The sequence below is a fragment of the Peromyscus leucopus genome, chromosome 2 (assembly GCF_004664715.2).
Source record: "Peromyscus leucopus breed LL Stock chromosome 2, UCI_PerLeu_2.1, whole genome shotgun sequence".
Lineage (NCBI taxonomy): Eukaryota > Metazoa > Chordata > Mammalia > Rodentia > Cricetidae > Peromyscus > Peromyscus leucopus.
The window spans coordinates 46,713,204-46,738,528 of NC_051064.1; the positions used below are offsets into that span (position 1 = coordinate 46,713,204).

Sequence of the window (25,325 nt, forward strand, 5' to 3'; positions counted from 1 at the left end):
CTTTTTTTTTTTTTTTTTTTTTTTTTTTGTTTTTCCGAGACCAGGTTTCTCTGTGTAGCTTTGCGCCTTTTCCTGGAACTCACTTGGTAGCCCAGGCTAGCCTCGAACTCACAGAGATCCGCCTGCCTCTGCCTCCCGAGTGCTGGGATTAAAGGCGTGCGCCATCACCGCCCGGCTTTTTTTTTTTTTTTTTGGATCAAAAGTACATTCTAAATTAAAATAAGCATGGCTTAGCTGCTTATACAATTTGATCATGAAGACTGATCTTTGTGGTGATGAACAATGCTAAACAAATGGATATCGGGAATATACTGTCCAAAACCAGTATAAAGTGGCTACATATGTTGATTTCTGAGTAAACAGTAGAAATAAGTGAGCATTAGACAGTTAACATTTACAAATGATAGTCAAGTAACATTGTAGAGTTGGCATCCACAGGCAGAAGATATAAAGTATCGACATAGCTGGGCAGCGCTGGCGCAGGTTTTAATCCCAGCACTCAGGAAGCAGAGGCAGGCGGATCTCTGTGAGTTCCAGGCCAGCCTGGTCTACAGAGTGAGTTCCAGGACAGCCAGGACTGTTTCATAGAGAAACCCTGTCTTGAAAAAACAAAACAAAATACAAAAAAAAAAAAAAAAAGATCGACATAAATTACTTCATTGATGCTGCATTTGGTCTTTATTTTTTAGATATTTGATTAAATATATAAAGTTTAGAAACATTTCCCCGCTCTGCTTAACAAAATGGGTTCTGCTGTCTAGATATTTGCTTGCCTTTCCCCAGACCCCGCCCCACCTTCCAAACTCAAATTTTTGGTGTGAAGTGCTTTTTGCTCAGAGTAAAATAATTTACTCTGTGCTTCGTTCAAATGTTACTCATTTTCCGCTTTACAGAATTTAGTAAGCATAAACACATAACTACCTGGGAAGCGCAAAGCATAGACTTCAAAGATCCTGTAATGTCATTATTACTGTTGTTCTGTCTCATGGTCCCAAATTGGTATTTTTCATTATTTCCTATCCCCTCCATGTGACAGGTTTGGTTTTGGGCGCTTTTGATAGCTAAATCGATCTCTTTCGGGCTATTAGATTGGCTCTTTGCCATTTCCCGTTTAAGTTACTATGCCGAGTCTCTAAGTTGCTTAGCTTGCTTTTCCTATGGGTTCGCTTCCTCTTTCCCACTGTGTCAGGCTCTCCTTTCTCTCTTCCTTACATCTTTCTTACTCTCTTACTTATGAGGGGGTATTTAAATTTCAACCCGGAACTCGGGATCGCGCGCCCTGGACGATGGGAGTCGTAGTTTCTGGGACCCGTGGGTAACCGCCTTTCAGGCGGATGCCGGCCCTTGGCGAAACCCCACAAGTCCCAGAATGCACTCGGGCGGGCCCGCCCCCCGCGCGCAGGCGCCCTGGCGCCGCAGGATTTGAATCGGCGGCGTTGTTATTGACGCCATATTGGGGCCGGCGGCGGGTGGCAGAGTTGGGTCTGTGCAGAAGGAAGAGGGTCGAGAGCCTTGCCCAGCGCGCCGCGGCCGCAGCCACCCCCCAGCCGCCGCGCGTCGCCGCCGCCCGCGTGCTTCGGTCCGCCCCGGCGTGTTGGGAGGCCGCGTTTCGGTCGCGCCCCTGGTCGGGTCCACTTCCGAAGGGGAAGCCGGTCTCGGCGCAGGAGCCTCGGCGCGCTCCGCCCGCCCGGGAGCGCACGGCGGGGGCGGCCCGGCCTCTCGGGAGCGGCCCCGAGCCGGCGGCGCGACCCTCGCGCCTCGCCCACCTGCCCTGCAGCGGCTCGGCCGTCCCGGGCCCCACACCCACCGGGCGCATCGGAGGGCCCGCTCGCCCCCGTCCTTCCCGGCCCCGCCCGAGCCGGGCCTCGGCTGCCCGCCGCCATGGCGTGCGGAGCCACTCTGAAAAGGACTCTGGATTTCGACCCTCTGCTGAGCCCCGCGTCTCCGAAGCGGAGGCGGTGCGCGCCTTTGTCGGCCCCGGCGTCGGCGACAGCCTCCCCGGCGGCCGCCACCGCCGCCGCCGCCGCCGCGGCCGCGGCCGCCTCTCCGCAGAAGTATCTCCGGATGGAGCCTTCCCCGTTCGGCGACGTCTCCTCCCGCCTCACCACAGGTGGGCCTCGGCCCCCCGGGGCGGCCGGGGTGGGCTGCGGCCGGGCGCTTGGGTGCGGACACAAAGGGAAGGGCCTGAAACCAAGGTGGGGGCGGTGTCGGCAGGTTGGGTGGGTGAGGGCCGTGTCGGCCGGCATTATGGGGTGGCTCATTGTGAGGAAGATCGTTTCGGGGCCGGAGCCCTGGAATTGCTTCCTCGTGTAGAGACCCAGCGGAGACGATCAGAGAGGATGATATTATTTATAAGTCCGGCGAGCCCCAGGGTCACATTTCACCCCAATCTCCCGGTCTCTTGGGCTGAATCGATTGGTTGTAGCTATTAACTCAGTGACTGAGTGGTTTGAGGCGAGGGCAGCCCCTCCTCCATTTTAGACTTGACTGGTTTTAGTATAGAAGGGGTGGGGCTTGGAGGGGGATGGATGTCACTGGGGCGAGTTGTAGGCCTGTCATTAATCACCCACAAGAACGCCACTTTGGCTGAGTCAAGACCTGTTTCCCTAGCAGGGTCAACAACAAAGCAAATGTTCTTCCCGAGTACTGTAATGTGATCTGGCTATGCGGCTAGTCCTTAAGAAATCTCGAACTTTTAATGAAAAAGAATTTGTACTTCACATTGGGACTAATTTTATTTGTAAATGCTTTAGTTGTCCCAACGAAAAACACCCTAGTCTCGAGAGTAACGAATGTATCAAGATTCCAGTGGACTTCAGACTTGAAGTCTTGAAACATACTCTGAAAGTGACTGCCCTGTGTACCCTCGGTTGCTTTTGAACATCCTGTGTATACCTAGGGATCTTTTTTCCCTTCTGCACTTTGAAATCTTTGTGTGCCCCCGGCACAGCCTTAGGGGACTTTTGTGGACTTGAAGTAAAAATCTATTTCCTTTGTGTGTGACATGCAAAGGTTTGTGAGTGAGTGAGTGCCAGAGAGAGAGAGAGTGAGTGTGTGTGTGTGTGTGTGCCCCCCCCCTTGGTGATATACTTAATGCTTTGATTAACTTAATTTTTTTTTCTCAGTAACTCATTTTAAAAAGATGGGAACTATCTAGTTCTGTATTTGGTAACTTTCATATGCAATTGGCTTGTCCAAGTGGGTTTTTTCTTAGTGTCACATTTAAATATCCATACCCAAATCTATGGTGAGACCTCAGTTACCTATTCTTGCTATTAGATATTTGATATAACTTAGGGCAATACTGTTTTAAGACTTGCAGGCAGTTTTCATAGGAATGCCAAAAATTTTATTTAATGATCATACCTAAACTGTCCCCTCCCCCTTATACAGGTGTAAAGGCATTCATGATTGATTTGTTTAGATCAATGGTTCTCCACATGTGTCTTGACCCTAATCGGGGTGGCATATCAGATATTTACATAACGATTCACAACAGTAGCAAAATTACAGGTACGGAATAGCTACGAGATAATTTTATGGTTGGGGTCATCATAATAACATGAGGAATCATCACAAACGAGGTATTAAAGGGTCTCAGCATTAGGAAGGTTAAGAACCACAGGTTTAGACATTACTGAAAAATGAGAAGAGTGAAGAATGAATTCTTTGGGGCATACATTTTTAATTGTCCTTAATGAAATGTTATCTTTGAGCATTGAAATGGTGTCCTAACTACTAATGAGGCCATTTCAAAATAGCTGTAACCAGCAATAAATTTCATTGGAAGTAGTGTTAGGTTTGTGAGTTACAGTATATCCCTGTGCAATTAAAATAATCTTGAACACATACATAAAACAGCAGGGAGTTATCACGCCTTCCTTTACTTAAAGGGAACTTGTTCAGAGACAATAATGATCCTTCGAATTTGTGGTGTCACTGCTGTCTTTGGAGCAGTGGTTAACATACTTGGCTCCTTGTTATCTCAAACTTCAGTTAGGTAGAGTACAATAGTAAAATGATTAGAATTATTGCTAGTCTTTAAGCCAGCTGATACAGTTTGATCACATCTTGAAACCTAAAATTACATCCTAATTGATGTTTATAGAGTTTGCTAAATAGTAAGTGGGTATTTCAGTTAATTTGAATATTAATGTAGAAGATTGACTTCTTGAAATTTAGGGAGGATTGCTGAAGTTTAAATTTGCTAAAATGTACATATTTACTGTGACTTTCAATGGCACTGTGAATGTATGGTTGAACTTTTTTAGGTTAAAACTAAAGAATTGGAAGTTTATACAGAGCATGTACCATATGCAGCTTGTCTTTATCATTTGTTCTCTTTTCAGCTACCTCATGCTTTCTTCTGATGGTGTTGTTGAAGCTTTGATGTGGCTTATTAGTAGCTTCAGGAACTTGGGCACTGTTTTAAACCCTGACTGTTATTTTAGACATTCCAAGAAGGTGATTCCAAACTTTGATTTGATGACTACTCTTATTTGAGTCAATATTTTTCAAACTTGTAACTTAATACTAGAGAAAAGGGCTAGTTGAAGGAATCTAGGTTGTTTTCTTACCCTCAAGACTTGAAACTGTTATGTTCATTAACAGTGGCTTCTGTTCTTGCCCCTTTTTACACATCATATCTCAAGCATGATTTTTGGTGTGCCTGAGTTACTGATTCAGAACTGTGCTTTAGGTAAGTTTGACAAATTATGGCCATGTGTCTGTACAGTCTGGGAGGTAAGGATTTTTTTTAAACAACATTTTAAAATGGCTGAAAAAGAATAAAAATGATTATTTTATGATATTGAAAAAAAATCAAAGGAATTCAAATGTCAGTGCCATGAAAAACAGTTGGGATACAGTTGTGTCTGTCCTCTTCTTTTAAAATGTAAAGTCCACTACAGGTTATCTTGGTCAGGTTGTGGAGAGAGTGTTTTGCCCCAGAATTCATATTTATTATCTAGTCTTTTTATGCACCCCCCTCCAAAGTCTGTGCCCTCTGGTCTAGAATTATAATTCAGTGTTGCTTAAAATACTTTTTAGTGTGTAAGAGGATAGTGGATGGTGAGTGAGGGTGGGTTGGGAGAGAGGCATTTAAATGAAAATGGGAAAATGAGTGCATCAAATACTTATCCGGGAAAGTTGGTGGAAAAGTAACTTAATTTTTTTTTTAAATTAGAGGTAGAGGGAAAGAGGGGAGAGACTGTGTGTGTGTGTGTGTGTGTGTGTGTGTGTGTGTGTGTATTTGAAATGGTCTCATCATGTAGCCCTGGCTAGCCTGGAACTTAGTACTCTGCCTGCCTCTGCCTCCCAGGTGCTGGGATTAAAGGGTGGGTGCCGCTCTGCCCTGCTTTAAATAAGATTTTAAGGATGTATTTTTTTCCCTAGTACTTTGAGAATTTAATGCCTACTGTACATGAAGTGTATTTTGATCAAACACTCAACTCTTCCCAGATCCACCCCACCCCTTTCCTTGCTTTTCAATTTCATGCCTTCCCCCACCCCCATCCCACCCCACCCCGTAAATAACCTATCAGGTGCCAATTTGTGTTGCTTATATTTACCCATGGATTTGGAATCATCCACTGGAGCATGGCTGATCTAAGAACTTAAAGATAATTGACTGTTCCTACCCCAGATGCCATCAGCTGTTAATAGGTCCTCAGCTAAGGGTGGAGTCTTGTGTATAAATGTTGACTGGCTTGATCTTATGCAGGTCTTGGACCTACGGACGACTATTGCTGTAATCCAGTCCTGTCATGTGCAGAAGATACTGATTCTGGTCTTCCCTGACACCTGGCCCTTACTCTTACTTGGCTGCCTGTTCCAAGATGGTCCCTGAATATTGGTGGGAGGAGATGTGATATGAATCCTTGGTTTATAGCTGAGTCTATGAGTGCTATATCCATGGGCTGTTGGCCAGATTGACAGTGTCAAGCATGTATTTCAGAAATCATAAACCCAATCAGAAAGCAGGACATTTACTCCTAAGACAGTCATGCTACAATTGCACTCATGGGCTTGTCATGCCAAACTGACCATTTTTGTAGCTCAGAGTTGACAGCTGGGCAATGCTGTTGAATGACTTTTCTTTCATAGTAGTCTGTAAAATACCTTCTGTGACCCTGGAAGCTAGCTAACAGGGGGGGCTTCTGTGTCAGTACCAGCTTGCTCCATGTCCCGTGACCAGAGTATGCTGTGTCCTCAGCAGTAGAGTCTTATCCATCAAGTTCTGGAGGACAACTGATAGCATTGACAATAGTCTGTATCATCTAGGAGATCTCTAGGACACCCCCCTGACCAACAGAGTAAGGGGCTGTATTCCATACTGGTACTGGGCTTTTTATTTGGCAACCTAAATTCTTTTTTAATGTCTATATTATTGTGTAACCAAAAGATTGTCATGGCATTCCTAAGAAAGGAGTAGTTTGTTTTTTGAGACAGGGTTTCTCTGTGTCGCAGCTCAGACTGGCTTTGAACTCAGAGATCTGTCTGCCTCTGCCTCCTGAGTAATGGAATTAAGGGTGTGTACCACCACCACCCTATGAAAGGAATTGTTTTAATAAGATCAAAATATTACTCAACATTGTAAGAGACTGTCAGTATTGTCAGACAAATCTAATACATTGTTTTTATAATTATACTGTGAATCAATGGTCTGGTGAATGTCCTGTGGATATTGACTTCTATGTGAGTTGGCTAGTTAGCATTAATGTGTACATTGTAGCTTGGTACCATTGCTGTAGTTTGTTTTAGGAACTGAGTTGGATGAAGAGTTAAATTCCATTGTAAGAACTCATTGTATTCATTGGAAACTTTCCATTAAAAAATGGAAACTACAGCTTGTGATTGGGGAATAGATTGTTCACTAGACATTGATACATGCCTCAAAATGGAGACACCAGCTGGCTTAAAGGAAGTATAAATGGTTCTAGTCAAACAAATGAGATGTCTGTTGGAGAAGGCAGTGTGTCTCTTCAGATGTCATTTTATTGAGCCAGAAGTGTCTTTTAATATTTGTGGTTATTTAGACAGCTGTTAAATTACTTCTAGTTTCTCAGTGGAATCGGCAAATAAATGCTTTTAGTAGTGGTCTTTGTACTATGGATTGTAAGCCTGATTAGGAGTGTGTAGCTCCAGTTATTTCATATCCCTAAAAATTATGAGTTTAAGAATTCTCCTAAGTTGGAATTGGTATGTTTGCTTAGTAGTAGAGTGCTTGTCTAGCAAGAATCTCCCTAAGTTTGACCCTAATACTGTAAAAAAGAAAGAAAAAAAAGTCTTAGGTTTTTTATGGCCACTAAAGAACAGTATAATACATTTGTATTTATTTTAGCTTTTTTTTTTTAAAGGGAAAAAAAAAGGAAGCCTAACTCTTGAGTACAGAAACATAAGCTAACCACATAAGGATGCTACTAGCAACCAGAGTTGCCACAGCTTTTGAATGGCTTTGTTCTTTTGTTTCTTAGGTATGTTTTTCCTCCTGTTAACATAGGTCAGGAAAACAGGGATAGCAACATGTTTGAAAGGTTAAAAATAAGAGATTCAGGGCTAGCCAGATGGTCAGTAAGTGTTTCTGCCAAGACTGAGGGCCCTTGAATTTGATGGCTGGGACCTACATGGTGGAAAGAGAAAACTCCTGAAAGTTGTCCTTTGACCTTCGTATGTGCACTGTGGTAAGTGTGCATTTAACTGAGGCTGTGTGAGCAAATGCACAAACACATGATAAATCAAAGTGTAAAGAAAATAGATTAAGTGGAAATGTCTAGTTCTGACTATATTTTACTATTTGAAAAGAAACATTAAACATACAAAATGCTAGTAAGAATAGTTTGGTTGCAGAGTTGGTTCATGCAACTAGGTAAGGGTACTGGAAATGGACATTTTCAAGTACCTGTAACTGGTTGATCAGAATTTTGTGATCCTTTTAGTCCTTGTGTTTAAACAGTACCCCATACTTAATATTTACTGTTCAGTACTGTTAACCCACAGAATTTTCTGTTCATATATGAAAATTTGATGAATTACTTGCCTTTGATAAAATTGTCAACTTTGAAAAGGTAAAGGAGAAGAGAAACACTCTAGCCTATTTGAACATGTCTGGCACCTGCAGATGACTACTCTATAGGTTGATTTCCTGAGTATAGCAGTTCTAGAACTCAATTATCTCGGCATATCTTCAACTCTATCTGAGAGATTCATAAATAATCTTGTAGCATAAATAATAACAATTTATAAATAAGTTCATAAAAAAGACGTCGGGTCCCTGAATTTTTAGGGCTAGTGTGAGTTAAATGAGACTTGATACCAACTTTGAAATTAGCTTCAAAGTTATTAGTACCCTCGTGGTTAATTGTATGTGTATGAGTGTTTGTGAATGTACGTCATACATATACAGTGCCCATGGAAGTTAGAAGAGAGTGTCAGATCCCCTAGAACTGGAGTTGGGATAGTTGTGAGCCATTATGTAGGTGCTGGGAATGGAACCTCAGTCCTCTCTGAGAGCAACAAGTGCTCTGAACTGCAGAGAGCCATTTCTCCAGCACCAAGGTATTACCTCTTCATATTTTCTCATTTTCTTCCTGGATGATAAATATGACTATTACAATATGTTATTGTAATATAAATATGACTATTACAATATGTTAAATAGTCTCATTTGGAGGAATTTTGCCATTATCAGAGATTTGCTCACTCTACTGAAATTACTTGTTTGCTGACTTTTTAGTGTTCATTTTTGTTACTACTTATAGCACCTCAAGAAAATAAGAATGAAGATAGATTAGGGATGAGCTTAGGAGAGCTGTTTTTTTGCTATTTTCATCCATTTGTGTATTTATTTGAGATGTGTCATTTATTTACTTATTAATTTACATGTTTATTTATTGAGGCAGAGTCTCTCTCCACAACTCATTGTGTAGATCTGACTGCCACTACCTCTGCCTCCAGAGTGCTGGGTTGTTAAAGGCACATGCCACAATGCCTAACCTTTGTGATTTTTTGAGACAGGGTTTTTCTGTGTAACAGCCCTCCTGGAACTCACTTTGTAGACCAGGCTGGCCTTGAACTCATAGTGATCCATCTGCCTCTGCCTCCCAGTGCTAAGATTAAAGGTGTGTTCCACCACGGCTGGCCTCCTTTTTTGTTTTTTTAAATGAGATAGTGCTGGGTGTGTTGGCACTCAGGAGGCTGAGGCAGGAGGATCACCTGAGTAGTTTGAAGCCAGCTTAGGATGCATATTGAGACCCTGCTTCAAAAATAGGAGTACTGTGAGCAATTGAAAATAATATAGTAGTAGAATTTTTCAAATGTTACTATCCCTATCCCTAAGAGATTACCTAGTTCTAACATGTAATTACCTGGAAGAACTTTTCTAAATGATATAATTGGAAGTATAGATAATAGTTGCTATGCCAGGGCAGGGTAACCTGATGTTGACTGTACCAGCCTTTAGTGGCTTAGTGTGAAATAGTGCATTATTGGAGACTGGCATTGTGATGTGCAGCAGTGCCTATCTACTGGTTTAGGGTAATGGCAACAAAATACTCCCTTGAACATAGATGTCTGTCTTAAGAGGAAGCAGTTTAGATACTCATGACCCATCTCTTAGGTGAATTTCTGATTACAGCACGAGATTTCTTTTTTTTTTCCTTTTTTTTTTTTTTTGCTTTTTGAGACAGGGTTTCTCTGTGTCGCTTTGTTCCTTTCCTGGAACTCACTCTGTAGCCCATGCTAGCCTTGAACTCAAAAAGAGATTCACCTGACTCTGCTTCTCGAGTGCTGGGATTAAAGGAGTGCACCACTACCGCCCGGCTTATTATAATTTGTTTTGCATATAGTCAGTGGTCGTTTGAGTTATCAAGGTAGATGAAATTATACTTCATTTTAAATATTAGTATGTGTTGTTTGGGCATTCTGTCCGTGTCCCCGTGTGTCTCCCCCCCACCCCCCAGCTGAGGTCCAAACCCAGGTCTTTGCATTTGCTAGGCAAGTGCTCTACCACTAAACTAAATCCCCAACCTCTGGCATTCTGATTTTAAACATTAGCTTTTTTTTTTATTGTGATTTACTTAGGTAGCTTGTGGTACTTTATTGGCTTGGTGTAGCAAAACAGCACAAAAGAGTGGTAGATTTTAACCTGTGGGCTCCAGGGCCAGGTCTATGTTGACCAACATTTCAGAAGGAAGACATGGAACCAGAACTCATTTATGTAAATATGTACATGATAGTAGTACCTGCCTTCTAGGATTCTGTGAACTAAAAGCATTTCTACCTTAGTGTTGGGAATAGGCAGGACAGAGTTGAATGGGACTTCTAAAATTTGTCTAGCCTTTCAATAAATAATCTTGCCTTAACACAGGAAGAAAAAAAATGAGGTCATAACATGGCAAGTTTCTTTAGTTTCTTAGTACCAACATTACCAACTTTGTCCCAGTCTCATTTTTTATAAGTATCCTTGAGGTTAAATGAATTAATAAAAGTCAAGGAAGAATTCTCTTTTTCACGGGAACCTTATCCTCCTAACAATTCCTCCACCCACCCACCCCCAACAGACCTCTCAACTGGATCTTTGCTTTGGCCTTGCTCTTTGCAGGTCTTCAGTTGAAACATTTGTTTTCTTTCAGGTTCTGCTCTGAAAGCAAAGTGAAACAGCATTTAGATGCCTGTTTCCATTTGTGCCTCAGACAGCTTCCAAGTCAGTCAACAGAGACGTGAATTCATGTTGCTTAATTTTCACGTTTAACTTTCCTCTGCTTTTGGCTATTTTTTCTGTGCTCACCTAGCATTAGATAAAGGATTTCTTGAGTTCTAGTTTCAGCTCCCTGGCCACCTCACCTAATAGCACCCTAGGGAGTCACATGACTTCAATTTCTACTTACAGATGACTCACTAATTTGTATCTTTAATCCAGACCATTTCTTGATTCCAGCTGTGGAGACTTGGGCCTTTTATTGTCGGATCTTCCCTATGGGTACCTTATTAACAACAGAACCCAGGATTTTTGTGAAATCTCTATATTCTCTCTCTCTCTCTCTCTCTCTCTCTCTCTCTCTCTCTCTCTCTCTCTCTCTTTGTGTGTGTGTGTGTGTGTGTGTGTGTGTTTGTGTGTGTGTACACACACGTTTGTATATGTCTTAGCTGAGGTTCAAGATTGACATCTGGGGATCTCTGAGTTTGAGGCCAGCCTGGTCTACAGAGTGAGATCCAGGACAGGCACCAAAACTACACAGAGAAACCCTGTCTTGAAAAATAAAAAATAAAATTGACATCTGGAGTCTTCCTCAGTCACTCTTAACCTTAGTTATTGAGGCAGGATCTCAGTTGGATCCAGAGCTAGCCATCTTACTCCAGTGTTGTCCTCACCTTCTGAGGTGGAATACAAGAGGGCCACTGCATTGTCCCCGCTTTCAGCTCAAAATCTGTTGGCTTTTAAATTCATAGATTGGGGTTGGGGATTTAGCTCAGTGGTAGAGTGCTTGCTAGAGGCCCTGGGTTCCGTCCTCAGCTCCAGAAAAGAAAAAAAGAAGGAAAAAATTTGTGGATTAATCTGTAGATTCCAATCAGTATTTTTTTGTGTGTGTGGAGTTAGTCTTAATTCTTCTTTTATAATAGTCACTATAGAAAAATGCATTTGTTTACCATCAATCACATGATGATTATCTTAGGAGAAATTAAAGAGACAGTTTGTCAAATATTTGACCACACAGTCATATTTGTTTTAAAAAAGAATACAGAGCTAGAGAGATTGTTCAGCAGTTAAAAGTGCTTATTGCTCTTGCAGAGAACTTGAGTTCTGTTCCCTCACTCATGGTGTTCAGCTCACAACTGCCTGTAATTCCAGCTCCAGGGTCGTCTCTGACCTATGGTCATCCACACATATGCACAGACAGACACACATTTTCTAAAAATAAAAAAGTACTAGAGTCAAATAGGATGTTATTTAGTGTGTGAAACATCACTTAGCAAATGTTGGCACCATTTTTCTGTGTAGCTTATTTGGGAGGACGAGTGCTGGAGCACATGAATAGGAAATAGATTTGTATTTCAACTTTATTTATGCTGTCCTCAAAAAAAAAAAACTCCCTCTGTCTTTGCAAGCCAAGTTAGATTCTAAGTTTACATTATATAACATTTTTGTCTAAGAGGCATTCGTTTATCGTCTACATGAGGAAGAAAAGCTGTAACCACTGCAAGGTCAAATTCTGTTATTTCACTGGTAATATAGAGCCAGTGATAACTTGAGATACTTCAGCAACTTATTATAAAACCCTTTAAGTAACTAAATTATTTTGCCTTTATGACTGTTGTGTGCTGGAATGAGAGGTGGACCCCCGGCTTCTAGGTTAGATGGAACCATGTGTTCTCTGCAGCATACACGGTTTCCCCCTTTTGATTTTTGATTGGTTCAGTTTCCCATTTTTCTCACTGCTGTTGCTGTTTTTGCTTTGTTAAATTTTAAGATTACCCCACAGTTTTCTAACTTGTAAGCTATTTGAGAAGGTACTTATAATAGCCACACAACAAATGCAGTTGGATTAACACATCCCTTTTCATGCCATATGAACTGGAATTTAGTAGCAAGAGAATCCACCTGCTAATTGAGGCGTTTTTTTTTTTTTTTTTTTTTTTTTTTGTGTGTGTGTGTGTGTGTGTGTGTTTTGGTTCTGAATCCCTTTGTGCAGTTTATTAGTTAAGTATTTTTCAGACAGGGTTTCATTACATAGCACTGGATGGCGGGAACTTACTATGTATACCAGCCCAGCTGGCCTTGAATGTGTTTTTTCTTTTCTTTCTTTTTTTTTTTTTTTAGATTTATTTATTATGTATACAGTGTTCTGCTTGCCTATATCCCTTCAGGCCAGAAGAGGGCACCAGATCTCATTATAGATGGTTGTGAGCCACCATGTGGTTGCTGGGAATCAGGACCTCTGGAAGAGCAGTCACTGTTCTTAACATCTCTCCAGTCCCCGAATGTTTTTAATGGAGAAATTAAGAACTGTTTTAATTTCTAAATTGGTGATCCTGGAAAAATAACTACTTTACAAAGATGGGTCTCTGTATCAGTCCCCAGTTGTGTGTATTTGAATTTATAACATGGCACTATCTGTGAAATTCAGAATTGTATATTTGTTATTTTATTTGAACGTTTGTTAGTGTTCATTCTTAATGGCTACTGCAGATTTTATGTACATGTGAACAGATTTTATATCATTTGTGTTCCTTTCTATAAATTATAAACTTTTCAAGATTCCTTTGTGTAATCATGCTTTGTCTAGATGCATGTTCACTTTAATTTTTCAGATACTCCATAGAGAAATAAATGGCATATTAGATGGTGAGATGGCTAAGGGTGCTTGCTGCCAAGTCTGGTGACTGAATTTAGTGATCCCATGGTGGAAGGAGAGAATGTCTTCCCAAATTGTCCTCAGACCCCAACATGTGCATGGTGGTGTACACAGATGTGTGTACACATACACACAATAATTTTTTTTAAAGAAATGGTATATAACATATTAAAGAGTCTCATACATGTAAACTTTGAAAACTATTCATGGAACCTTAGCTTTTGATCTAATAATGCTTGAAGGTAATTTAAAACTTTAGTGGATCAGGAACATCTTAGACTCTGACCCTCAATCTCTCAATTTGGGATTCTGCCTATTGTCATTTCATTTGCTTTTCCCCATGTCTCTCCCCTCTTAAGATGTTGCCTTGAGCTAGGATTTCTTACTGAACTGAAAGCTCATTCCAGCTAGGCTGGATGGTAGTAGTGAAACTGTGGGTCTTCCTGCCTCCGTCCCCAGGGCTGGGTTCGCAGGCACATGCTTTTTTACCTGGAGGCTAGGAATTCAACTTAGGGTATCATACTTCCAGGGAAGTGCTCTTAGCACTGATCCATCTCTCTAGCCTCTCTGTTTTTTTTTTTTTTAAAGTCCTGTGCCTTGTTCTCTTATTTGTGATCTTGTTTATTGTGCCTAGGATTTACATAATCAGTGAAGGTTTTCTATTCACCTTTACTTAGCTTTTTTTTTTTTTTTAAATCTTCCAAAAGGATATTGCTGGTTTTACTGATAAACTTAACTAAAAGGAAGCAAATTTTATTATCACTTAGTGTTATTTACTAGATTTTAGAATGAAAATGCCTAGAATCAGATTTTGCTGGTGCTTTCTTTTTTTTTTTTTTTTAATGGTAAAGAGTAATACAGGCTTTAAAGTTTATAAAGCAGGGCATAACCCACTGGGATACAGCTTGTCAGGAATATAGCCGTGTTTTGCCTGAAAGGACCCCTGCAAACTCAGTTTAAGCTTCATGAAAGCTGCGTGATTAAAACTGGAATACACAACTGATAATGCAGATGAAGCTTTGGCTTCTTATTTGATGTACTGTAAATTGTGTTAGCAACACGGTGTTGATATTACACAGTCTTAGATAAAATACTTAACTGAATATTTTGCTGTTTACTAAAACAATGACTGGCTAGAAGTACCTTCAGAATAAGTAGATGAGTCTTTTACTGACATATGGAAGGACTTAAGTCCACTTTCATTACTTTATAAGTGTGGTAGGAGCTTAAGTCAGCAAGTACCTGAACAGAAGTAGTGTACATGGTAGAATAATGAGTGGGGAATTCTGGAAGAGGTCATTATCCGATTCAACTTCCTAACTTGAAATAAATCAAACCAAGTTAGTGGTTTGTGCTGCCTGGATTTTGTCTAAGTAAAGTTAGCTCATTGACTACATAACGTTGATCATGTGCTATCAGTATTAGAGCCTTTATTTAAATGACTGTAGTTAAATGATATCTTGACTGCCATTTGAGTTTTTCTTTTTTCTTGTTGGTTTTAATGGAACTAGCAGCATCTAAAATGTTTAAAGTCAGAGTGAGGAGGGCTGGAGAGATGGTGGCTCAGTTGTTAAAGGGTACCTGCTACTCTTGCAGGGGACTTGTGTTCTCTTCCTAGGGTGCACAACTGTCCTTAATGCCAGTTCCAATAGATCAGATGCCCTCTTTTAGCCTCCACAGGCACTGCATGCATATGGTATAGTTAAGCGCATGTAGGAGGCAAAAGACTCATGCACATAAAAAAATAAAATGATCCTTCCTTACTTTAAAATTCGGAATATTTTCTTAGAGAAAGAAAAGAGACTACTGAAGATTAAAAATGAAAGGTACCAGTATTAAATGTTGAACAGGATTGTTACGATGTATAAGTCGTGAATATAGAAGTTAGTGCTTCACTTTGTGCATCTTTATTTAACTGCCTGTTTGTTGCTACTTTTCACTTTGCTTACGTTTGCTTTCAATTAGGATGAATAGACTTCTTGGGATTTAGTTTCATGTAGAGCTAAAAGGGTTAGTGAGACAGTCTGGAGATAGGTGACAAGGGGAGTGGAAACCTCAGGCATTTTCTGATTAGATCAAATGGTACCTATTTCAGTTAGAAATCTTGGAATCAGAATCGTATTGGCTCAAACATGATACACTGGATATAATTTTAACTGTTTCAGGGCTATGTTCAAGATAACCTCATTGTAGTACGATGGTTCTTATGCATTGAAAAGACCCATGCTGTATCATATCATTTCACATAGTCTTTTTTCCCCCAAGATTCAGAATGCTTTGTTGTTAATGCTGGGATAGTCTCAGGTTTCAATGTGCTTTATATATATCATGTCAGTGACATTTTATGCATGATGAAATTTTAACTGCCTTGTACTTTTGTCATTTTGGATTGGTGGTTACTTTTCATTGGCCTATGCTTGAATGTACATAGTCTTCCTTTCTAATTATTGGAAATGCCTGTAAATTTAATTAAGTAGTTTTATATATAATGGATATATGACCTCTGAGTTTACTGAGTAAAATGTGTTTTAGTTAGACTACCTAACCATTCTTTTGAGTAAAAAGCTTAAGTGTAGCTTTTACTAGTTAGTGCTCAACAGGATTTGACTTTGTTGACTTGCTAGACTGCAGCTGGTACGTATATACTATTTTTTTTTCCCCAAAAAATTTCATTTTATGTGTATATGTGTGTCTGGGAGTGTATGCCACATATATGTGCGTGAAGAAGCCAGAAGAGGGTTGGATATACTACTTTTGAAAAAGTGCCCCTGTTAACTGTGCTCAAAAAAATTACTGTGGGGGGAAGGGTTGTTAATTGAAAGGAATGTTTCAGATAGTTTATATTTAGCGTGAAAATTTTCATCTTTCTGAATTTTTTCTTTTAGAACAAATTCTGTACAACATAAAACAGGAGTATAAACGTATGCAGAAGAGAAGACATTTAGAAGCTAGTTTTCAGCAGACAGACCCAGGTTGTAGTTCTGATTCACAGCCACATGCATTTCTCATCAGTGGACCAGCATCACCAGGTAATAAGAAACTTTAATAAGTGAAAGAAATGTTATGTAAGAAATGATGGGGAAAGTATAATGCAAATGCCTGCACTGACTTAAAGCACCCCTAAAAAAGAATTATGCTATAATATTAAAAGTAATCAGCACCTGGATTCTCACCAGCCACAGACAGCCACTTTTATTTAGCAACCCTAAAGCAGGTGCCATGTAAGTATAATGACTTGTAACTTCCATTAAAAAATCACAAGTGCTTTACTGTATGCTTTAAAAACACCCAATCTTATTTATTTTTATGCTTTTGTCTGCATGTATATACTTATACTACTTGTACACCTGGTGTTCACAGAGGCCAGAAGAGGGTGTCCAAACTCTGAAACTAGAGTTGCAGATGGTTATGAACTCTGTCACATAGGTGCTGGGACCCAAACCTGGGTTCTCTGCAAAAAACAAACGCCCTGAACTACGGAGCTCTTTTCCAGCCCCACCATATGCTTTGCTAGATAATAGTGTCTGAACAGTGCCACTTTTAAATTTGATCTGTCAGTTACATTAAAAAATTCATCTGATAGACACTTTATATAGTCTCCATGTACTCTTGAGACATTTGTCACATTGGGCATCAGTTTTTTAAGCCATATTTGCCCTTTAGAGGGGATAGTTTTTTTGTTTTGTGGTGGTGGTGTCCTTTTTTACTGTAGGAAATAGTTGACTTGAATGAGGGGGATGCTGAAGTTACTTGGCCGGAAAAAGAGCCATCTTACCTTTAGTAAATACCTTGTCAAAATAGTTTTTTCAGTAGCACTTGCTTTCCTTCCTTAATAGAGGTAAGAAAACCTGGCAGAATTCAAAGCAAAACAAAAACACAAAAATAAAAGATGTAAGGTAATCAAATAAAATTAGGGAAATTGTTCAACACTATGTATTGGAATGGTGCCATTGGGGGGCTCTAGGTGTGTACCAAGAGTGTGATTCTTATTCAAATTATAATAATGATCTTAAGTTTTCTAATATCAGTTTTAATTCTTAGAATGTCAATTTTTTGCCAGCCTTAAGGCTTGGGATTTCAAAGTAAGGTAAGCTAGCCTTGGTAGTTGGGGTCTAAAGCTAGTGCACTTTATTCTGATGAAAGAAAGAGCTTGAGAAGTCTCACTGGGATGAGTCAATGCACGTAGATGAAGGTACTTAGAGCAAGCTGAGGAAGCATTTGTTTACACACACGTGTTTGCATGTGTAAGGATGCAGTGGATAGCTATCTAACTGAGTTGCCAGAAGATTATCACAAATGATCTTTAAGCCAAGAACTGTTTTAGGAGATGAAAGTACTTTAAATGATCCTTAAAGAGGATGAGTGTCTAAGGAAATCTTTTTCTATGACATATCTCATTATTTGATAATCAGTTACATTAATAATCTTTCAGAACTCGGAACCATAAAATATATATGAAGTTTTTTACCCTCTACAGACTATCCTAGCAGATGTAAAAACTGTTAGAAAAAAAAAGTACACTTTTTCCAAAGTCACAGGCTGATAGAATTATTAATTGAACCTGTTTGTCATAAAGAATTTTAAATAACATGGGAAAGTTCTAAATGAAACCTTCATTCAGGAGGAATTCTGTTGTGGTGGTTCTAAATCAGGTGCTGTTTTATTCATGTTGTACATAGGGACTTCATCTGCAACATCCTCACCATTAAAAAAAGAACAGCCCTTATTTACTCTAAGGCAGGTTGGGATGATCTGTGAACGTTTGTTGAAAGAACGGGAAGAGAAAGTTCGAGAAGAATATGAAGAAATACTGAACACAAAACTTGCAGGTAATACATGGATTTATTTTAGAATATCCATCCCAGTGTTTTAGTTTCTGTTGTATTGCTGGGAAGAGACATCATGACCAGGGCAACTCTTATGAAAGAAAGCATTTAATTGGGGGCTTGCTCACTTTTAGAGGTTGGTCCATTATGCCAGCATGCAGAGGTGCTGGATTAATAACTGAGAGCTACATCCTGATCCCTAGGAAGAGAGAAGGCCTAGGCTTGGCTTGGGCTTATGAAACCTCAAAGCCCATAGCAGGCTCTCTTGGGCCACCAACCAGCTCCCAAATCATGACACGGAGTCTTATTATGAATGCTCAGCCTTATCTTAGGCTTGTCCCACTAGCTCTTGTAACTTAAAATAACCTGTTTCTCTTCATCTACGTTTTGCCTTGGGGATTTTTACCTTTCTTTTATTCTGTATGTCCTACTCTGTCTCTGGCTGGCTGGTGGCTTCCTGACTGGCCCTGGGCTTTTCCCTCTCTCCTTCATTCCCTTTTCTCTTCTCCTGAGTCTAGATTCCTCTTCCTACTTATTCTCTTGCCCTCCAGCCCCTCCTTTCTACTGCCTAGCTTTTGGCCATTCCGCTTTTTATTAGACCAATCAGGTGCCTTGGGCAGGCAAGGTAAAACAACATGTCTTTACATAATTAATTAAACAAATGCAGCAGAAACATATATCTTTGCCTAAACAAATATTCCACAACAAAAGCTCACCCCCAGTGATGCACTTCCTCCAATAAGGCCACACCTACTAATCCTTCTAATTCTTTGAGTTCCACTCCTTGGTGATTTAGCAAGCATTCAAATATATGAACCTATGGGGTCCATTCTTATTCAGACCACCACACCAAGAACTCATTTTAAGAAGTGAATTATTCCCACCATGTTTTATGCTGGTGAAATTATTCTTTCTGTACATTGATAAAGTGTTGTCTGCAGACCAGAGCATTTCAGTAAAAAAAGGAAATCAACATTCTTTTTTTTTTTTTTTTTTTTTGTTTTTTCGAGACAGGGTTTCTCTGCGTAGTTTTGCGCCTTTCCTGGAGCTCACTTGGTAGCCCAGGCTGGCCTCGAACTCACAGCGATCCGCCTGGCTCTGCCTCCCGAGTGCTGGGATTAAAGGCGTGCGCCACCACCGCCCGGCGGAAATCAACATTCTTAAAACCCATACCTCACCTTCATGGCCCCAGGAAAGAGCTAGTCATGTAGATCAGCTACAGTATTAGTGAGTTCAAATTTTTATGTTGTATCCTGTGGGAAACACTCATTTGAACTGTTTACAATTACTACTGAGGTTATGGGAAGGATGAAGGTGTTAAGAGCGCTTTCACATAGCTTTATATTTTCAGATACATTGTATAGCGTATTTTGCAAGTCATGTAATTGACACATACCTTTGTTTGTAGAACAATATGATGCATTTGTCAAGTTTACGCATGATCAGATAATGCGGCGATATGGAGAACAGCCTGCTAGTTGTAAGTATTTGACCTCTGAACCATAAATTGAAATGACCATGTTTTCATATTTAAAAAGAGTTGATAAAAAAAATGTAGAGAAAATGTCGATTTAAAACAAAAAAGTAAAATGCTGCAACTCTTGGTTACTTAAATATCTAGGGGTGATGTTAGGAATGGATTATCTTGTATGTTTTAATTGTGTCCCATTCTTTGCACTAATACTCCTTTTCTCCTCCAGATGTTTCATGAATCACGCTTTTTGCATTTGTGGGCTGCCTTGTTCCTTGTTGAGTTGTTGCAGGAGGTCCCAACTATGACATGCAGCGATGCCAGTACCCATCTGTGAATACAGGTTATTTCAAGCTTTCGTCAGTGGCAACCACTCTTAGGCAGCAGCAATTGGTTTTGGAAATTCCGTGATGTCATTACCACCTGGATGTGGACCTTTGCTACTTGTATTACTACCAGTGGCCTCGTTTTGCTGTATCATTACAATTTGGCTTCTTTATATTAATGTTTGAAAGGGATTAAAGTTGGCATCCTAGAACATGCCCTTCACTGGTTATGTAAATAAAACTGTAGAATGACACGTCAGATGAAGTTAGTGTGATTTTAATTGTGCACTACAACCAAGCTGTAACCAGTTATTAATAATTTAGAATGTAATCCCAGGACAATTAAGCAGTTAGTCTACAGTACTTCTGTGAAATAGTGGAGGAGGAGGAGGGCATTTCTGTATTTCAGGACTTTTCTTGGGGTTTCAGAATGGGTTTATATGATTTCCTTTATTATTATTTTTTGGTAGTTTTATTTATTCTATCAGTCTTTTTAACAAATGTTTATTGCTGCACCCCCTCCCCCATTGTATCATTGTTTTACTGCCCTTGTAGCACTGGAGTTTAGTTGGAAAAATAAAACATTTACTTCTATTCTGCTTGTTTTCAAATTGTACACATGGGTAGTATTGGAATAAAGTAGTGTTTTAAACGTAAGTATTTTCTAGAAATCAATAAAGTTAGTTTTCTGGTAAGGTTTACCTTTTATTAAATGCTGTTTCCAAAAATTAAGTTCTGATTCAGAAGTGCTTCTGTGACTTGCTGTATGACAGCATGTTACATAGCAAGACCTCAAACAGCTGTAGAATTTGTACCTTTGATTCCAGTTTTAATGTTTTGAATGCGATATATTAAAGTATGGTTGCTCCAGCTGATATAAAATACCCCAGCAAAAAGCAGTTTAGGGTCAAGGGGTTTATTTTAGCTCACAATTCCAGGTTAGTCCATCTAAACAACAGGAAACTGCATCCACAGCTAAGAGCAGAGAGCGGTGACTGCGCAGTGCTCAGTTAGCTTTCTCTTGGACAGGTTAAGGGATGGTGCCACTCACTCTCAGGTTGGCTCTCCCTACTCAGTTGAGGCAATTCAGTCCCTCCCAGACATGCCCACAGGCCAACCTGACCTAGACAAGCCTTGTTGAGACTTAGGAAATCCTAGGTAGTATTACAAAATGAACATAGGGGCTGGAGAAAGGCTCAGTTAAGAGCGCTTGTTGCTCTTGAATAAGACTCAGGTTTGGTCCCAGCACCCACACAGCAGCTCAGCAACTGATACCTCTTCTGAACTCAAAGGTCTCAGGATGCACACACTGTACCCACATATACACTCAGGCACACATACATACATATAAAACATTTAACTATTTTCAAAACACTAACAACACATGAATGAATACATGTAACACACTTTCCATGTATGGTTTCCAGACAAAGCTTTCTTACAAAATAGTGAGCAAGCTGAAAGTGCTAGCTGTACACTTGTAATCTTGGTAGTGGGGAGGTAGAAGCAAGAGGATTAGGAGTTCAAAGCCAACCTGGTCAATATGAGAGGACACTCCCCCCACCCCCCAAAAAATTACACAGTGAGTTCTACTGAGTTTTTAAAAAAAGGTTTTTTTGTTTGTTTTTTTATACACGTATGCATGTAGGTGTGCCTGAGACCAGAAGACAGCCAGTTGTTGAACTGGCTGTGAGGAGGCTGAGAACCAAACTCCTGTAGTCTTCTGCAAGATCACCAAGTATTCTTAACTGCTGAGCTATCTCTCTGGCCCCTTCTGAATTTTCTATTTCATTTGTAATACATTCACTGAAAACAGGATTTTGTCTTTCAAACTTAATTGTATTCTAAAACCTCATTTAAAAAGCAAGCAGCCACTGGGCAGTGGTGGCAAACGCCTTTAATCCCAGCACTCGGAAGGTAGAGCCAGGCAGATCTTTGTGAGTTCAAGGCCAGCCTGGTCTACAGAGCGAGATCCAGGATAGGCACCAAAACTACACGGAGAAACCCTGTCTTGAAAAACCAAAGCAAGCAGCCAAAGTGTGGTAGGGCTTTCACTATCCCCAGGCAGTTCGCAAGTCCATTAGTGTATGAGAAGCCTAAGTTCTGACACAGTAGCTGGTTGTAAATTGAACAAATTTCCCACTAGTAGACACTTTCAGTCTCAACACTATTGGCACTTTGGGATATACCTGCATTCTAGTGTTAACAGTATCTTTGACCTCTCGTTAGGTGCCAGCTACTTTCCCCTCCCTACACTGTGTCAACCAAGATCACATCTTTCAAATTTAGCCCTCAACACTGCAACAACTTGCTAGGAAAACATCCATAGAAGTCGAAAGAATAGTCATCTACTTCAATTTTTCCTCCAAGTATAAATTGTTTTCAAAAATTTGTACTTGTCAATGCCAAATCATATATGCTTCTCTCTAACCTCAGTGCTATATCCATCTAGAGTAGAGTGTCTTCATTCCCATCTCCCCATTTGTCAAGTGATTTTAGCTCTGCTCTAAGCCTACCTCCCACCCCCTTGAGCCCCAGGGTTCAATCAAGATTCTAACTTTCTGGAAAGACTAAGCCTGTCATCTTAAACATCCCTTTGTGCTACCATTAACATGACCTTTCCTTTCGAAGTTATAAACTAGAAGGCAGTTCTAAAGTTTTAGTTGTTTTTTAAAAATACTTGTGTGTGTGTGTGTGTGTGTGTGTACGCGCACGCGCTTGCGCGCACGCACACAGGTACCTAAGAAGGCCAGAAAGAGGGTGGTGGATCTTTTGGAGCTAGAGTTACAGAGCATCCTGATGTGGCTGGTACAAACCAAACACTGATCCTTTAGAAAAACAGCAAGTGTTCTTAACTAGTTAACCATACCTCCAGCCCTAAACTTGTAGTGTTTAGGATAAACCTTTTGTGTAAGACTATAAGGTGATGCTACGGTTTTCATGTTATAAAGTAATAGCATATGGCTTTTCCCTGGTTGCTGTTCAGTTTGGATACCTGGTTAGGTTATCTGGTAAATTTATCTTAAAAATCTATTACTAACAAAGTTAACTAAGATTTCTATTTTAGTAAGTCCAACCAATGAATAACATTTGAGTTTTTGAAACTCTTCATTTGGCTTCTAAGATATTTGCCCAACTTCTTCCCTCACTAGCGCTCTTTTTTTTTTGTTCCTCTGTGTAGCTTTGTGCCTTTCCTGGAACTCACTCTGTAGCCCAGGCTGGCCTCGAACACAAAAGATATGCTTGGGTCTGCCTCCCGAGTGCTGGGATTAAAGGCGTGTGCCACCACCACCAGGCGCTAGGCCTGATTTTTAACTATAAGTAGAGTATAAACCTCAAAGCCAAGAGTTTGAGCTCCTTGCCTCTTTTCAATACTGATTTTGGTGATCTGATCTCTATTATAACAAGATTTGTTACCTCACTGTATGACATTTCACTTAAATGTCTAACAGGACATACCCATACCCAAAGCCAAACTCATTTTTGCTGCTAATGCTTCTTCCAATCAGTTAATCCTTCCATAACAATAAAATCCTCAAGGAATGATTTATGATGTCAGTTTATTTTAACTTAGTATTTAATGTTTCAGTGATCAGTTGTCCATGTTGCTTTGGTCTGCAGTGAGGCAGCAGCATATGGCTGGAGTATAGTATAGAGCTAAACCATTAGCTCATCAGCCAGGAAGGGAAAAAGTAAAGAGGACTGTTGGATCCTGCTGTTTTCCTTGAGGAGAGAAGTTTCCTTTGCGCCTTCCTTCCTAGATATTCCACCACCAATCAGTAGTTCCTGTCGTCCTAGGGACTAAGCCTTACATATGGTCCTCTGGGTAGACCTTCATCAAACCATAGCAAGCCCCCTAATAGCAATGCTTCTAGTTTTAAAGCAGAAAGGATCTTAGGCTCCTTCATGTGCATGTAATAGTAGTCGTCCTACAGTGTCATTGTCTCTCCTATTACCCTAGTCTAATAATTTGCCTTGCTTGGATTATCCGTGGTCAACTAACAGGTTACTGGTTTGCTTCACCATTCCTCTTACTGTATTTTCAGAGCAGGTATTTATCATTTAAAGGCTTATGTCTTTTGTTTAAGAAAACAACAGTCCTTATAGAGATCTGTGGAGCCATTACCTGTACTCTTGTCCTGGGGCACTCCCACCTTAGGACATTGGTTATTGCTGTTACCTGCCTAGTGGGTTCACTGGTCAATCTTCGTGGATAGGGTTTTTTTTTTTTTGTTTGTTTGTTTTTTAATTCTTTGCAGTTTTGCTCAAGTGAAGTTGAGCATATTTTACTCTTTAAAATTTCAATGACAAGCCTACTTGTTTTCTACCACAAACAGTGTGTTCTTCTTTGCTAAAGTACAAGGAAGAAAGGATCTTTGTTTTCTGAAGTATCTCAGAAGTAGCAGGTACATGGTACGTGTGGTACGTGCCTTTGTTTGTTTTTGTTTTTTGAGACAGGGTTTCTCTGTGTAGCCCTGGCTAGCCTCAAACTCACAGAGATCTGTCTGTCTCTGCCATCCGAGTACTAGGTTTAAAGGCAAGTGCTACCACCACCTGGCTGCCTAATATTTTTTAAATAAACTTAAAGTACTTTCAGATTAGTATTTCATTAAAACAAAAGAAAAATAATTAGAACACATTAATTGTAAGTAATTCTAGTTGAGGTTTCAGTTTTCCTCAACTAAGGGCTGAATCTTATAGGATACCAAGTAATTATTACAAATCACTTTAATAGTTTAGTATTACAAATCTTTTCGATACTATGAGAACAGTTTCGGTTGTGCGGCTTTTACTATTAGGTGGTGGAGGAAAAATCAAATGCATATGACCTAAGCACAAGTGCCTAGGGAAAGAGAAAAACATGTGCCTTGGCCAGACAAGATGAAATCTGCCAGTGTTAAACCAGTTCCTCTGTATTTTATATGCATAAAATGTTGTATTGTTTAAAGGAATATTTTCTGACCCGGGCATAATAGTAAATGTCTTTTAAAAGATTTGTTTATTTATTATGTATACAGTATCCCTGCAGGCCAGAAGAGGGCACCAGATCTCATTAGAGTGAGCCACCATGTGGTTGCTGGGAATTGAACTCAGGACCTCTGCAAGAACAGCCAGTGCTCTTAAAGGCTGAGCCATGCCTGCACTTGGGTCAGGGGGATCATTAGCTTGAGGCAGGCAAGCAGGCATGAGTTACCCAAAGTGCAAGGCCAGCCTGGGGAGACACAGTATCTCATGTTTATCTGGGATACATACGTCTGTTTTCCAGGAGTTAAGATGAATTTTGCTCTCACAGCACCCACATCTGGGGCTCAACAACTGATTATAACTCCAGTGCTAAGGTGATCCAACA

General features: G+C 40.2%; 1 protein-coding gene across 1 annotated transcript; it reads left to right on the plus strand.

The window, feature by feature from the left end:
• Positions 1 to 1,438: 1,438 nt before the first annotated feature.
• Akirin2 (akirin 2) lies at positions 1,439 to 20,632 on the plus strand. Its single transcript, XM_028872770.2, has 5 exons — positions 1,439 to 2,110; positions 16,238 to 16,381; positions 18,032 to 18,181; positions 19,587 to 19,658; positions 19,879 to 20,632. The coding sequence occupies exons 1-5, from the start codon at positions 1,882 to 1,884 to the stop codon at positions 19,887 to 19,889; spliced, it is 606 nt and encodes a 201-aa protein (XP_028728603.1). The 5' UTR covers positions 1,439 to 1,881; the 3' UTR covers positions 19,890 to 20,632.
• Positions 20,633 to 25,325: the final 4,693 nt, after the last annotated feature.

Bases quoted from the DNA above. Each gene is read 5' to 3' on its own strand.
- Akirin2 (XM_028872770.2), top strand. From the start codon at position 1,882: ATGGCGTGCGGAGCCACTCTGAAAAGGACTCTGGATTTCGACCCTCTG. The intron at 2,111-16,237 runs GTGGGCCTCGGC...TTTTTCTTTTAG, and splicing joins CTCCTCCCGCCTCACCACAG to AACAAATTCTGTACAACATA. The intron at 18,182-19,586 runs GTAATACATGGA...CTTTGTTTGTAG, and splicing joins ACTGAACACAAAACTTGCAG to AACAATATGATGCATTTGTC.